General features: G+C 40.7%; 1 protein-coding gene across 4 annotated transcripts in view; it reads left to right on the forward strand.

Annotated features, from left to right (window-relative positions):
• slc6a6a (solute carrier family 6 member 6a) overlaps positions 1–15,971 on the forward strand; it is a 32,538-nt gene that overhangs the window by 8,532 nt on the left and 8,035 nt on the right. For all 4 annotated transcript variants that reach the window (XM_010875889.3, XM_010875890.4, XM_010875888.4 and 1 more), the window contains exons 2-9: positions 266–495; positions 680–814; positions 4,268–4,502; positions 5,704–5,836; positions 7,518–7,652; positions 10,062–10,165; positions 10,308–10,432; positions 12,569–12,681. In XM_010875889.3, the coding sequence (XP_010874191.1) occupies positions 267–495; positions 680–814; positions 4,268–4,502; positions 5,704–5,836; positions 7,518–7,652; positions 10,062–10,165; positions 10,308–10,432; positions 12,569–12,681 (1,209 nt within the window). In that variant the 5' untranslated portion in view covers position 266. The remainder of the gene's footprint in view (positions 1–265; positions 496–679; positions 815–4,267; positions 4,503–5,703; positions 5,837–7,517; positions 7,653–10,061; positions 10,166–10,307; positions 10,433–12,568; positions 12,682–15,971) is intronic.

Below are 15,971 nucleotides of genomic sequence, written 5' to 3' on the forward strand. Positions count from 1 at the left end.
CTGTACCAATTAAGAATACAATCAGTATTCCCTACTGCTGTTCTTATTGCAGGCTTCATCATGACTGTTGAAACAGAGATGTCTCTGTATCAAAATGCCATGGCTGACTGTACAACATGTGGGACACCTTATTTTGCTAATTTGCCCTACTATCTTTGTCTTTTCATGCAGTAGCCTCTCTCTTTGTGCCCTCGGCCTGTTCATCTCTATATCTCTCTAACTCTCATTCTCTTATCTCTTTCTCCTCTTTTTTTGTCGTCTATAGCATGGCACAGAAAGAAAAGCTCCAATGTCTGAAAGATTTCCACAAGGACACACTGAAGCCTTCCCCAGGAAAGAGCCCGGGCACGAGGCCGGAGGATGAGGCCGAGGGCAAGCCCATTCAGAGGGAGAAATGGGCCAGCAAGCTAGACTTTATCTTGTCTGTGGCAGGAGGCTTCGTCGGTTTAGGGAACGTGTGGCGTTTCCCGTACCTCTGTTATAAGAATGGTGGAGGTAGGTCTTGAAATGTACATGGGTGTGCTTTTCATAGAAACAGGCTACAGTGGGGTGTCACTTGGAAATAGAGTTTTGGGTTGTCACTTACATGGTTTGGTCAAAGTCTACTCAGTCTTCATGATATGGATTTGTTAAATGTCTGCCGGTGTCTCTGCTTCCCGCCTCTCTTCCTCTGCACCAGGTGCGTTTCTCATCCCCTACACAATCTTCCTGTTTGGTGGAGGCCTGCCGGTGTTCTTCCTTGAGGTGGCTCTGGGACAGTTTACCTCTGAGGGGGGCATCACCTGCTGGGAAAAGCTCTGCCCCATCTTCACTGGTGAGCCACTACACTTTTCATTGTCCCAATAGCATTCTCCCCTATTGCCCACGGACCAGTTGTCATTAGGGGAAGGGGGAGTGGCGTACTGTGGGCCAGACTGGGAGGCTTGGGAGGCTTGGCACCATGCCAACTCTGTTCCAGGTGTGATGGCAATTCCTTCAAATAAAACCCTTTTGGAAGTAAGTACAGAGAGAAAGTTCTCTACACAATTTGCAAACCATGAGACATCTCTGAGGGCAGTTGGAAATGCATTCAATACTTATACAAGAACGGGTGGGGGTAGGATTTTGCATATGCACCCTGTGAAAATCCTGTGATTCCTTATCTCTTCCTACCCCCTGATGTTCTATCCTGTCCTAAAACTCATTGTTCTGCCCTTACGCTCATTCTGACAAAGGGTTACATCTACATCAACACCTCATTCTTCCTCTCCCACATTTACAACACTATCAACACCTTTAGGATTCCTCTTCCTGTCTAGACTGACTCTGTACGTTTCCTACTCTTGATCTATGTTCTTGATCTCGATTTTTGGGGGTTCCAGTTTAGAAAACCCGAATCTCTAGCCAGTATTTTGTTAGCTTTGTAAGTGCTCTTGTGTAACTCCCCTACAGTGTTTAGCAGCACTTATTGTGTCGGTCTCTGGATTGCTAGACTGAGGGCACGGACATTGTGTTCTGCTGTGGTAAAGCCTCCCCATGTTCCAATGGTAATTGTAACATACTTAATTCATTCATTAGCTGACTCTGTGATGTGTAAAAAGCATTCTGTTAGCACGGCTGAGGAGAAGCCTGGCCCCAGGTCTGGATGTGCTTCAGCCAACTGCACTCTCACTATGCCTTTGTCATGCATGGTTTCAATGGAGGACACAGGCCTACTGATCTGGGACCAGACTAGTTAAAACGATAGCTTTACATTTTGGCAATAATCTGCCCCCAGAGTCAGATGAACTATGGATACAGCTATTATGTCTGTTTGAAAGTGTTAGTACTATGTGCATTTAGCAGAAAGAAATTACTGGTGAACTCAGTAATGGCAAACCACTTTGTCAAGGAAGACATAATGGATGACAGAAGAAGAATTTCAGTGGTGAAGAGACCTAACCGATCAGCTAAATTCTCCAGGAGGCAAACGTGGATGTACCAAAGACAATTGTGAGGTAGAAGACATCACCAGCAGAACTTCAGAGGGCACAACAGAAGAGGCCCTATTATGTCCCAAAAACACAACAGCCAGGATACAGTTTAAAAACACCCTAAGACCTTGTAGAGTTCTGGAACAGTCTTATGAACACATCAAATAAAGATTAACCACAGTGATGGAAAAAAGGAACTGCCCATGATCCCAAGTATACCATCTCATCAGTGAAATGTGGTGGAGGTAGTGCTATTTCAGCAAACAGAACTGTCTCACTTGTCTTCACTGGTTATGTGAGTGCTGATAGAAGCATTAGGGTTTACTCTCTGAAGTTTACAGAAACATCTTGTCTGCTCGGATACAACCAAATGCCTCTAAAGTTATTGGAAGGTGCTTCATCATGTAGCAAAACAATGACCCCAAACACAATGCCATAGGTACCAAGGAGATTATCAGTTCTTGACGGGCCAAGTTAATTGCCCAATCTGAATTGTCGAGCATAGTCTTGTCTACATCCTGTGAAAGGTAAAGGCAAAACGTCAAAAAACAAGCACTGACTAAATATAGCAGCAGTACAGGCTCGCAGAGCAGGAAAGATGCCCAGTGCCTGGTGATATCAATGGGTTGCAGACATCATGAAATCATTGCATGCAAGGGATGTGCAAGTACTAACCATGACTTCTTCAATTTACATTATTTTAATCTGTCCAAATACTTTACAGTGAACAGTGAACCATTTTCAAAACCTGATGTCATTTCTCAATGGTTTATCCTATATAGACTCTGGGGAAGAATAGTAGAGAGGCTTCATTGCCAAAATGTCAAACTATTGTCTAATATATGCTGGAGCCTGGATGTCAATAAACAAGCCAATCATTAAGAAACTTTCAGACTGGCCTATTTTTTTTGATAGGGTCATACATACAGACACACAATACATACAGATACACATTTGCAGCCTTAGGTGCTTATACGGGCGCTGAGGTCTGCGTTACTATGGCAACAGAGAAGGGAAGTGCGAGTGTGATGTAAGTTGCCTATCAACAGCATCCACAGTACAATAATAAACATCTCATGCAATGAAACAGCCAAGAAAACACGGTGTTTCATGAACTGAAAGATGGTGACGGTTTTGGCAGCGGGGGACACCTGCTGTCAACACCACAGATATGTTACCGGATATTAGTATGGTGTTGTTATTCCTGTCCTGGGGTCAAGTAATGGGTTCATAAAGCTTTATTAGTGAGGGTCTTTCCATAGGTTTGCACAGTAATGTACTGCAGGCAGACCCCATTTAAACATGTAGACCAGTATGTGGAAGATAATAAAGCAGCAATTGATCGGATTCAGTTAGTGGAATCTCTCTGCCATGAGCGGATTTACCTTGAAGTCGGGAGCAGCAGGTAGAAAGACAGCTGAAGATGAGGGATGTGGGTGTCGCTGATCTACAGCAGCTGTTAATGAGTTTGAATAAGCAAGGAGTGCTGAGACAAATGCCTATCTGACTTGCGGCTTGTGTGAACTGACACACTCACACACTCACACGTGTGCCCACACACGGAATAGAGAGAGATGGACACCAACAGGTGGCCTATCGGCGGCTGCCATTGTCCCTCCTAAGATTTTATCACACCTTCAGAAGGCCTTGCCTGACGCCTACACACACACACGCACACACACACACACACACACACTACTGTGGACACACATGTGACCCTGGATTACTGTCTGACACGTTGCCAGTGGAATGTGAAGGGTGAGATGGGGAGAGAGAAAGGGGGAGTGTAGTGGAGTTTTGGCAAGTTAAAAACATATTCAGAGTGGAAGAGTACAGGGAATTTCTGTATCCAAGCCGGGAGCAAAGTCATATCTAAAAATAAAAATACTATGGTCATTATAACCAAACACTCAAGCCAGGGAAACATCCTCTATTTGAAATAGGAGTCAGTTGAGTTAGGGTTGAGTTGAGTTAGAGTCGGTGGATTGACTGCTTTTCTACTCGAAGGGCACAAAGTCTGTGTTTACTGTAGTGTCCCAGCTCCGATTTTTATTTCAGGAATGCTCTTTCTTCACTCACAAGCATCTGTGAAACTTCCTGATTTATTTAAGACTCCATCTCTGTCATTTTTGTAGGCCCTCTTCTCCAGAGTAACTTTCAGAAGCAGTTAGCGTTAAGGGCCTTGCTCAAGGGCACATTGGAAGTTGTTTTTGTCCACCATGTCAGCTCAGAGATTTGAGGCAGTGATCTACTCTAACCACTAGACTGCCAAGCTCAACTGCGTTGTTAAGGATGCATGTGGCTCTGTCCTCTAGGTATTGGCTACGCCTCCATTGTGATCGTCTCTCTTCTGAACGTCTACTACATCGTCATTCTGGCCTGGGGACTCTATTACCTGTTCCAGTGCTTTCAGCCGGAGCTGCCCTGGGCCAAATGCAATCAGCCGTGGAACACAGACCGCTGCGTGGAGGACACCGTCCGCAAGAATAAGACCCTGATGCTGACTGCCAACATCACCAACTTTACCTCCCCCGTCATTGAGTTTTGGGAGTGAGTGTCCAACAGCTGAGCTAACTCTACGGACATACAGTACCAGTCTAAAGTCTGGACACACTTGGCCATTCAAATGAGTGAGTGAGTGTGTCCAAACCTTTCACTCGTACTTCACTAGCACACACAGACTCGCTGATGCATAAATGCCTGCACACATATGTACACCACAAATATGACCTCTTTGCATAGACACAAGCACGAGAACCCACATTCTGTGCACATAAACAAAGTAAAAAACGGTCTCCAACCCAAACCTAAACAGTATGTTTACTATCCTTTTCCCTTGTTTTGCTGTAAACATTATGTCTGGTTGGGTGACATTTCCATAAACAGAAGGATACTGAACTTTAATGAACTACCCCACAGCCGTGAGGCTGACTATCTTAAAATTGGATCTTTTCATTTCAGTGTACTATATTTGGATCAAGAGGTATTTTCAAATTAAAAGTCTGGTCAGATTTGTATCCTCTTGGGAAGCCACAAACACTTGAACTTACATTACACTGTGATTTGAGGTTATGCTTATTGTGGCCTTGGGTGGTCCAGCATTCTAAGCCACTGCCCCTAGTGCTCATGTACTGCTGCAGAATCTGGCCAACTCCTCTTTCAGAAAAACACAAACTCCTCTATCTTTCCCCACTTTCTGTTCAAATAAAACATTGTAATGCCTGAAGAAAGTAGAACAGATCATATCTACTTTCCAGTTTATCCATGGGCCAGCCACGGATGTTTGATAGAAAATGAAACACACGATGAAAATAGCATACTGCTCCGGATTTCCAAAAAGGTTGAAAAGGAAAGTTTTGAGTGAGGAACAGAAGTGTTCAATATGCCGTGGTCTTTTAATTTTAACCCTTCTGTTCCTCACACAAAATCTTCCTTTTCTACATTTTTAGAAAAGAAAGAAAAAGGTGCAGTGGTCTCTTAACTTTTTCCGGAGCTGTATTGTAATACCTTATTATTGTCTCAGTTCTCAGTACATTTAGGCTCAGGAGATGCTAAAGCTCGGGAGGGTTGGTTAAAAACGTAACTTCACGAGATGGGCCACTTCCCCACTGCCATATCACATGACTGTTTGCTTTTCACTGCTTTACTGTTGGCAGGACTTGGGTGAAACCCCACAGGAATGATAAGATGTAACACACTCCCCAACTGATTAGTCATTAACCTGGAACCTATTTGTCCCCTCCCTCCTAAGACGCAACGTGCTGAGCATCTCCTCGGGGATCGATGACGTTGGCTCCCTGAAGTGGGACCTAGCCTTGTGTCTTCTGGCAGTATGGGTCGTCTGCTTCTTCTGCATTTGGAAGGGAGTAAAGTCTACCGGGAAGGTGAGTAGAAGTGCGCTGTGTTTCCTGACTGCTTAGGTGGTAGTGTGTGTGTGCTTGCAACGCCAGGGTTCTTTAGTCTGAAAATACATTCACTCACTACATTGTCGCACTGGATAAGAGAATCTATTGAATTACTAAAATGTTATTTATTGTTTGTAATCTTTAAAAAGACTGTTTATGCAGACGCCCAAACGGAAAAGCCTAAATGAGGTAATGTCTGCTGCCTTAGTCCAGTATTTGTGTGCTAGATGTGCTGCTGTAGATAAACTTTTTTCTTTATCCATGACAAGATTGTTGATGGTTGCAGAAACGGTCTGGCATACATGCAGGCAGGCTTGTCTGGTTTTTATTTTTAATGGGCCACGAATTACTTTTACTTCACTATTTGGTTTTGGATGGGCTGTATACATTGTAGCATATACCCTCTGTCTGTCAATGGAACAGAACAATTGTTGGACCCTGTCCAACACTAAGCACTGAACCACTTAAGGGACCTTTGTGGCTTGCAGGAAGATCGATCAACTCTCTATTTGGCAAACTGCTACGGAAATACCCTATTTGTGGTTTCAGCTCCAAAATAACCCAGAATTAACTCCTTCCATTATGGTAAATCACTGTATGTCAAGTATTGTTGTATGTTCATAGGAGTGGCTTGAATCCAGATAGTAAATTGCTGCTGGCATTACGTAAACACACTCTGTAAGCTCAATCCAGCTGCCCACTACCAACTGAAAACAACAATACCCTCCCCTCCTTTGTGCAGTTATGTTTTTATTTATATGTATTTAAATCAAATCATATATAATCAACAGGCAGACCAGAACTCATTCGGAGCAGAATGGGGTCGATACGAACCGTGGGTCCCAGAAATGAAATGGAACTATATTGGGCCTTTAACTAACTATTGAAAGATGCAATAGTAGAATACTCGAGCTATGATTTCATCAATTTCTCTCAGATTTTGTCTTTCATTGAAGACATTGGAGCACTACTGTGTAAATGACCGTTCATCAACTAGCATGGTCTAGTTGAGGAACTGTCAAACTCAAGTTTTTGCTGTTTTTCCCCCCTTATTTTGTTGCAATGTCTGAGTTATTTTTTACTTTAAAGGCCTTTTTAGTAGGCTTATGTAGTCATTCCATCCGATCAGCATTCATTTTTTAACAATGTTTTGAAGAAACAGTCAGTCTTGCATGAAGAAAAGAAGCAACATAAATGTTGTTTTTGGGTTATGTTCAAGTAAAAATACAAATATACATTCTTGAACCCCGGTGGGCATTTACCCATTCAGAATGGATGTGACTCTGACAGACTTTTGTTTTCTGTGTATCATACATTTTTTTACTATTGAAGTATAAATATGTGGGTTAAAAACATACTTAATCTATTAAGGGAAATGCAACATTCATTAATGACCAACTGTGTAACCTAATATTAATTGATCTTGCACTATATTTTATTCAAGTGGTTACATTTTCTTTGGCTTCTTTAAATGCCTCATAACAATAAGGTAATCATATTATTTTTATGAGTTTAGGTAATTGAAAAAAGTATGTAACAGATTAAAGTAGTTGACAGGTAACTAGTAATTGTGACCGATTCCAGTTTTGAAAGTAACCTTCCCAACCCTGCCCGTTTCATCATGGGACTTAATACATCTGTCTCTATGGGTTTTCTCAAGGTGGTGTATATCACAGCAACTTTCCCTTTCGTCATGCTTATCGTGCTGTTGGTCCGCGGAGTGACTCTGCCAGGGGCATCTGAAGGGATCAAATTCTATCTCTACCCGGACCTGAGTCGCCTACAAGACCCAGAGGTAGGAGCCAGAACCCAGATGGCCTAACCCCGTTCTTCATCCCCTCACAGCAGGCCTGGGAATTCACAGGGATCTCACAATACCATATTACCCTCATACTTAGGTGACAATATGAGGTGTTGAGATTTATTAATACTTCAGTTTTACTGTGATTTGATGTTTTTGTCTGCCCGGTCTCATCGACTTGACGTCACATTATAAATGTAAATCTGGGACACGTATAAGCATGTTATTCTTGGTAGATGTTTGCTATCTACCCCTGAACACGTTGCTACCCCTGAACACGTTGCTACCCCTGAACACGTTGCTACCCCTGAACACTCACTTCACAAATCAACTCATTTCTCAGTGCTCTGGTTCAGAATGAAACGATAGAAAATTATCAGTCATCGGAAAAAAACAGGTGCTGGCAAGATGTTTCCTATTTAAAATTGTGGGGAACAAGCTGTACACTGCATGCACAATTATTAGGCAAGTGAGTATTCTGATCGTATTATTATTTTTATGCACGTTTTCTAACTCCAAACCATATAAACTTGAATGCTCATTGGATTGAGTCATTTTAAGGTGATATGTACTTGTGTAATGAGGGAGGGTGTGGCAACAATGAATAACACCTTATATCAAGGTGTGCATAATTATTAGGCAGCTTCATGACCAAAAAATAGATTTGACTGACACTGGAAAGTCATAAATTGTAAAATGCCTTTCAGACTGATGCAACACTTTTGCAATAGCTAAACTATTGAGGCGTGACCACCGGACACTCAAACGTTTTGTCGCTAATAGTCAACTGGGGTGCAAAACATGTATGGAGAAGAAAAGATTCAAATTACCTGAAAAATACTTGCTACCAGGTACCCATTATCCTCCAGTGCCACCATATTCCAGAACAGCAACCTACCTGGAGTGTAGTGTAATGAAAGAGAAGTACAAAGTGTCAAGTGCTCAGAGACATGGCCAAGGTCAAGACGACTCAAAAAAGACTGAATAAGATTCACATGTTGAAGCGTATAGATTAGGCAAAGGTTTTATGGACAGATGAAATGAGTGTGAGAGTTGGATAAATTATTTTTGTTATTTAGTTAGCTAATAATTGTGCACACTAATTGTTGCCTGATAATTGTGCACACTTATGTATTCCCCTGAGAAAGATCCAAACTAATTTATCCTTTGCTAATCATTCAGGTTGGAAGTTCAATGATATTTTGGATTGACTGAGAGCATCGTGTTTGTTCAACAATAAAATAAATCTTGAAGAATACGATTTGCCTAATATTTGTGCACGCACAATTACATTAGGCAATCCTAATGTGCACGTAGGATTAAAAACACCAGTGTCTTGGTGCAGGGAAAGCTGACTAGCGCTACCTCGGAAACACTAAAACTAAATCAAAAGAACTACTTGGAGTTAAAGTGCCAATAATATTTTGTTCCAAAATAATTTGTTCAAAATCTCTACCTAACCACATCAATCTCAGCATATCTTGATGTTGACTTGGCTATATAATGGTTAAATAAAATATAAAAATTTCTTTAATTACTGTCCACGTCTATCCAGGTCTCATTCTGTCCTTTTACTGTCATCTAAAGACATCTAGACTGCAGAAAAGGAATTGTTTTAACTTATTAAATTATCAGTGGTGCTGTTTTTTAAGAGAATGCAAGACTCATTAAAACTCTTAAATTTTTCAACTTTATGACATAATTCAATAACTGTACCTCAAGTGAGTAAAATTAGTTGAGCAACAATAGACTAGAAGCTAAGAAAATATAATATGTTTTTCTCTGCTGTTTCCAAACAATCTATGGATATAGAGTACTGAGGGCATGAAAGTAGATGAGATTGCACAACAGTATGCCTGTTGGACCTGGAAAGTTCCATTGCAATCATTTTGCAACATCATGTGGTTTTGCAATAAGATTATTGATTCAATGTAACATTCTCTTCGCCCAAAAACTAAGAGGTGCATTTGTTTGATAAATTAAATTTGCAGCATTGTATGCCTCATGTTCTTTTTATTACAACCAAAAACCTGGCTTTTAAATGTTCAATTGTTCTTGGAAATGCTGCTATTTATACCAACATTTTTGAGAATGCATATGAGTGCAAATCAGGGCTCTCAATTTCATTTGACCTCAAAACAAGTTAAATTAAGTAGTTATACTGAGTAACTTAATTATGTGCATTTGATCAGATGGAGAAGGAAAATGTCATCATGATTTTTTTTTTTATACAATTCAATTTCACATCCCAATGGTTAATTTCAACCAATTACAGTGTGTCCCAACCAAAAGGTTGGAGAGCATTGTTTTGACCAGCAGGTTGCAAAACAAGGTTGTGATCAGAAGTGTATGATTAACGGGTGAACTAACCAGGCAGACATCATGTTGTTGCTTTTGTCACAGGTGTGGATCGACGCAGGAACCCAGATATTCTTCTCCTACGCCATTTGTTTGGGGGCCATGACTTCACTGGGGAGCTACAACAAATACAAATACAACTGCTACAGGTGAGTGTTGTTGTCATGGGGATTGGGGACTGCCGTAGAAGTAGTGAGAAACTCGGTTCAAAGACGGTTGCGTAAGAAAAAAATGGGAACTTCGGTTCCGTCTGTGTAAATTAACATCCTCCATGACATATGTGTGACATAGGGACTGTTTGCTGCTGGGAGCCCTGAACAGCGGAACCAGTTTTGTGTCTGGCTTCGCAATATTTTCCGTCCTGGGCTTCATGGCACAAGAGCAAGGGGTGGACATTGCCGATGTGGCAGAGTCAGGTACGAGGGTCAAAGGTGAACGTAGCAGTGATGGTGGGCACTGCTACAAAACAAAGCAGATAATTGGAAAGTTCGAAAATAGAAAACAAATTCTGAGAGAAAAAATAAAATAAAAAAAGTAATTTCAAAAGAGACATTTTGGAAACGACAATGCTGAAATGTAGAGGTATCGGCAATTGCACACTCCTTGAATAAAGGCCTGAAAGAAACAGAATTGTTGCTTTTGTATAATGTGTTCTCCACAGCAAATTTGGCTCTGGTTGAGTGCTGTGCTGTATGTCTGAGCTACTGCTAAAGAGTGGCGCTCCTGGAGCACCTGAGTGGCACTGTGGTCTAAGTCACTGCACCCCAGTAGATTTGCATCATTGCGGCCAGTCCCCAGGGATCCCTTAGAGGTAGGTGTAATTTGGATCAGCACCAGGTGGATTAAGTGCTATATTTTCTCATCACACTCTATTAACTCCTTGCGGTAGGTTGGTGAGTGCAAGCTCAATAATGGGTTATTGGCTGGAACATGCACTCTCCTCTAAGTGCGTGTGTTCCGGTGAATACTTTCACATTGAGTGAGCAAGAATGGCTTTGAGAGATCTGTTTCAGAGGACAGTTCTCAACCTTCACCCCTCCTGAACCTACTCAAGAGTTTCTGCGATGAGGAGAGGTCATAATTTGACATCACAAAATTGGGAGGGGACATATTTATGGTAAATCATGTTAAAGAAACAACCTATAAAATTAAAAAAACAAATAAAACCACTCTAAAACAATACTCAAAATCACAGCTGTACTCAACCATGCTCAGCCACTGTGTTTCACTGGGTGCCACAACCTTCCTCTCGAAGGTTTATCATCACGTCATTCTATATCATTCCATCTTATGGTGAGAGATCATTCAAAAGTTTGGCAAGTGTAGATTTATTTGACTGAATTAAGAAATTGGCTATGGGACATGTTGTAATGTGAGGTTAGCAAAAAATATAAATATTACGCATAGTTTCCATAAAATTTCTGTGGACTACTACACTGTGATCACCACAAGTGAAAACTAAAAGTTGTTGAAAAGGACTGTGCAAAGTATTGGAACTGTAATGTTACATACATCCAGTATTGTATTGAGCTGTGGATCCCTGAGGTGGCCGCTAGCTAGCGGTTCTGTTTCTGCCCACCATGATATTCTATTCTGTGTGGATTTTGAATGAGATGCATCTTCTTTCAGCATGCCCGCTCTGTCCAGTTTAGTGCTGCTACTGTTTCTCCCTAAACGACAGCCTGGTTCAGAGAGAAACTGTTTCCATGTATATTTTGCTAATTACAAAGAGATAATTATATTGTATTATTATAATATTGTTAAAGCAATGTTTGCCGTGTTTATGTCAATTGGACAAAACGTCAATGGCAGAAATGTTTTTTATATTCATGCATTTTTATTTGGGGAAAGTACCTTTGTGAAAAGGTTTCAGTAAATATTAAGTAATATTAATATAGTAAATAATGGAAAATGTGAGATTTTACAAAATCTATGTCATAGGTTGTGTTATGTAAAAATGTAAAAACTGCAAAGACAAAGTACTCAGCTGTGTTGATCTGTGTTCACTTGTTTAGGGATGGTCCTAATTAAGACCTTTATAACCAGGTGAAGGGAGTATATATCTAACCAGTGAAAATTATAAATTCAAATCACTGGTTAGTTCTGAGCTTCCTTTACTTGATCTTACATAAGAACTTCCTTAACCTGTTGAACACAGTCGAGTACACCTCTGGTTATTATACAACATTAACGCACTGTGTTTTATTCTTTGTCTGTGGACTTGCAAGAGTTAATGATCATTCATTGCGTTAAGTTGGCTGTTTGTTTGTATTTGTTCATGTAAATTTGGCACAATTAGCATATGCTTTTGGGCAAACTGACCTGCTTTGTCAACATTTGTTCAGTCAGTAAACTGCTGGTTGTGAGAGTCATGACCAATAGGAGTACACACTTTGATCATCTATCAATGTAATCCTTGGACAAGTTCTGAGATTTTGTATGTCTTTAGATTAATGTTTTTTACTCCCTTCATACCGTCCAAGCTCAAATTAGACACGTTGGTTCATTTTCTTCTCCCCCCTCTCTGCCTGCCCCTTATCTTCCCCCTCTAGGTCCTGGCTTGGCCTTTATTGCCTACCCCAAGGCTGTGTCCATGATGCCCATGCCCACGTTCTGGGCCATCCTATTCTTCATCATGCTTCTGCTACTGGGTCTCGACAGTCAGGTCAGTTTTAAAGCAACAGTTAACATACATTTCTATTGGTATTACAGTACCTGGTTCATGTCCCAATTTAATATAATGTAGTTAGTGTATTTAGCTACATTGTAATTACACTAAGCCATTGTAGTTCCATGTATGTCTTAGAGCCCCATTCATTGGAGTAGTAAGAACTCTTTAAACAAAGTACGCTTTATCATGGTTTTGGAAATTTTTGGTGAAATGGCATATTTTTTGTTTTATTGTTGATATCCATAATGTTGATAAATACAAATCCGATTCCAAAAAAGTTGGGACACTGTACAAATTGTGAGTAAAAAAGGAATGGAATAATTTACATATCTCAAACTTATATTTAATTCACAATAGAATATAGATAACATATCGAATGTTGAAAGTGAGACATTTTGTAATGTCATGCCAAATATTGGCTCATTTTGGATTTCATGAGAGCTACACATTCCAAAAAAGTTGGCACAGGTAGCAATAAGAGGCCGGAAAAGTTTAATGTACAGATAAGGAACAGCTGGAGGACCAATTTGCAACTTATTATGTCAACTGGCAACATGATTGGGTATAAAAAGAGCCTCTCAGAGTGGCAGTGTCTCTCAGAAGTCTAGATGGGCGGAGTATCACCAATTCCCCCAATTCTGCGGCGAAAAAAAGTGGAGCATTATCAGAAAGGAGTTTCTCAGAGAAAAAATGCAAAGAGTTTGAAGTTATCATCATCTACAGTGCATAATATCATCCAAAGATTCAGAGAATCTGGAACAATCTCTGTGCGTAAGGGTCAAGGCCTGAAAACCATACTGGATGCCCGTGATCTTCGGGCCCTCAGATGGCACTGCATCACATACAGGAATGATACTGTAATGGAAATCACAACATGGGCTCAGGAATGCTTCCAGAAAACATTGTCGGTGAACACAATCCACTGTGCCATTCGCCGTTGCCGGCTAAAACTCTATAGGTCAAAAAAGAAGCTGTATCTAAACAGGATCCAGAAGCGCAGGCGTTTTCTCTGGGCCAAGGATCATTTAAAATGGACTGTGGCAAAGTGGAAAAGTGTTCTGTGGTCAGACGAATCAAAATTCATTTTGGAAAACTGGGACGCCATGTCATCTGGACTAAAGAGGACAAGGACAACCCAAGTTGTTATCAGTGCTCAGTTCAGAAGCCTGCACCTCTGATGGTATGGGGTTGCATGAGTGCATGTGGCATGGGCAGCCTACACATCTGGAAAGGCACCATCAATGCTGACCGTTATATCTAAGTTCTAGAACAACATATGCTCCCATCCAGACGTCGTCTCTTTCAGGGAAGACCTTGCATTTTCCAACATGACAATGCCAGACCACATACTGCATCAATTACAATGTCATGTCAAGGATCCGGGTACTGAAATGGCCAGCCTGCAGTCCAGATCTTTCACCCATAGAAAACATTTGGCGCATCATAAAGAGGAAGGTGCGAATAAGAAGACCTAAGACAGTTGAGAAACTAGAAGCCTGTATTAGACAAGATTGGGACAACATTCCTATTCATAAACTTGAGCAACTTGTCTCCTCAGTCCCCAGACGTTTGCAGTCTGTTATAAAAAGAAGAGGAGATGCCACACAGTGGTAAACATGGCCTTGTCCCAACTTTCTTGAGATGTGTTGATGCCATGAAATTTTTCCTTATTTTTCCCTTAAAGTGATACATTTTCTCAGTTTAAACATTTGATATGTCATCTATGTTGTATTCTGAATAAAATATTTAAATTTGAAACTTCCACTTCATTGCATTCTGTTTTTATTCACAATTGTACAGTGTCCCAACTTTTTTGGAATCGGGTTTGTAGAAAACGTGCAATACATTTCCATGTCCGTGGAGTATTCTTGACCTATCAATAAAATTAGACAAAGATACAAAATAAGTAATTATCTGAAAACAAAAAACTAATTTCTTTAGTTCCTAGTTGAGTATAGAGCTAAAGTCATTCAAAGAGATCTTGTGTTTGATGAACATCAGCAACCCCCAGAGGCTTCAAATAACTTTCAGACAAGAAAAGCAACTGGGCACTTTCACTACAAGACAGGATTTTTAACTTGTGTGTTTCTAAAGTAGAAAAACAGTCAGAACGTTTAATCACAGTTGTTACATCTTTAAGGCATTCAAATATTTTTCCTTTGAGCTGTCCCTTCAGCCCAGAAACCTGAGGTGTTGATTATTAAGATGAACGGAGGTGTAGCCAGGGAGACAACACAGGGCTGGGATTCTCTCACTATCACATTTCCCACTTCCAAGTGAAATTTTACTCTGAGCTAACTCAGCCCCCCGCCAAGGCCAAGACATGTCTCAGCCAAACAGGACATCAGGATGACAGTCCAAATACGTGTCCTGCCAGGATAGTTATGTCCATAGGGAGGATGGGAAGAGAGTGAGTGTAAATCTTGACATAAATTGCAAAGATTTTAGCGACGCTGAATATAGTATTGTTTTACGGCTTTAATGTGCATATCTTAGTTCTGAGGAGAGCTGTAGGATGTTGAGGAAAAAAAACTTTTCAGCGACAGCTGAATTCAAAAAAGGTATATTTCACAAAAGAAATATCTCAAGATACTTTAACCACAACAACAACTGTACTGGCTGTACAATTACTGATAGTAGCTGCTGATCACACTCTGGCCTTTATCTCTGGGGCTATGATCCGGAAGTTTCTGCATGTGTAAGGATTATGTTCTGTGCATGTGTTTATTGTTGAAACTCTTTTTACTAAGCTACGTGCTGCTTACACTTCACTTTTCTGCCGTATCTGTGACACAAACATCCCAGGCCAAATTCATTTATGAGTTTCATGGTCAATTGGACACAGTATTTGGACTTCATGGTTGTCTTGCCTGTGTGATATGCTGTCTAAACAGCCTTCCTAAATAGACTGTCAGTGTGTCATTCTCATATTTGTAACAGGCTACAGTTACCAGTAACAACAGGCATGTTTGTTGTAGCCTACAACATGTTTACAGTACTGGGAGGAAGATGTGGGTGACTTTTATTTTTATTTATGTTTGGAATCCAGTCTGGAATTTTTTTAATTTGTGCTGTTCAGAAATGAGGCAGAGATGTTCTCTCTTAGAATGAGTGGTGCCCCGAGAAAACATTGTAGATCTTCAAGTAGCGATTGCTACTTAATGGTTACTATTTTCATCTTTGGTTAGTTGAGTGGATTTTGGAGGAACTTTTAATGGTTACATAGCGACAGGTTTCTGGAAGAACTCTGGAGTGTATGTGTGGCTTAGTATGAACATGGCTTA

Source organism: Esox lucius, chromosome 12 (genome assembly GCF_011004845.1).
Source record: "Esox lucius isolate fEsoLuc1 chromosome 12, fEsoLuc1.pri, whole genome shotgun sequence".
In the NCBI taxonomy this organism is placed as follows: domain Eukaryota; kingdom Metazoa; phylum Chordata; class Actinopteri; order Esociformes; family Esocidae; genus Esox; species Esox lucius.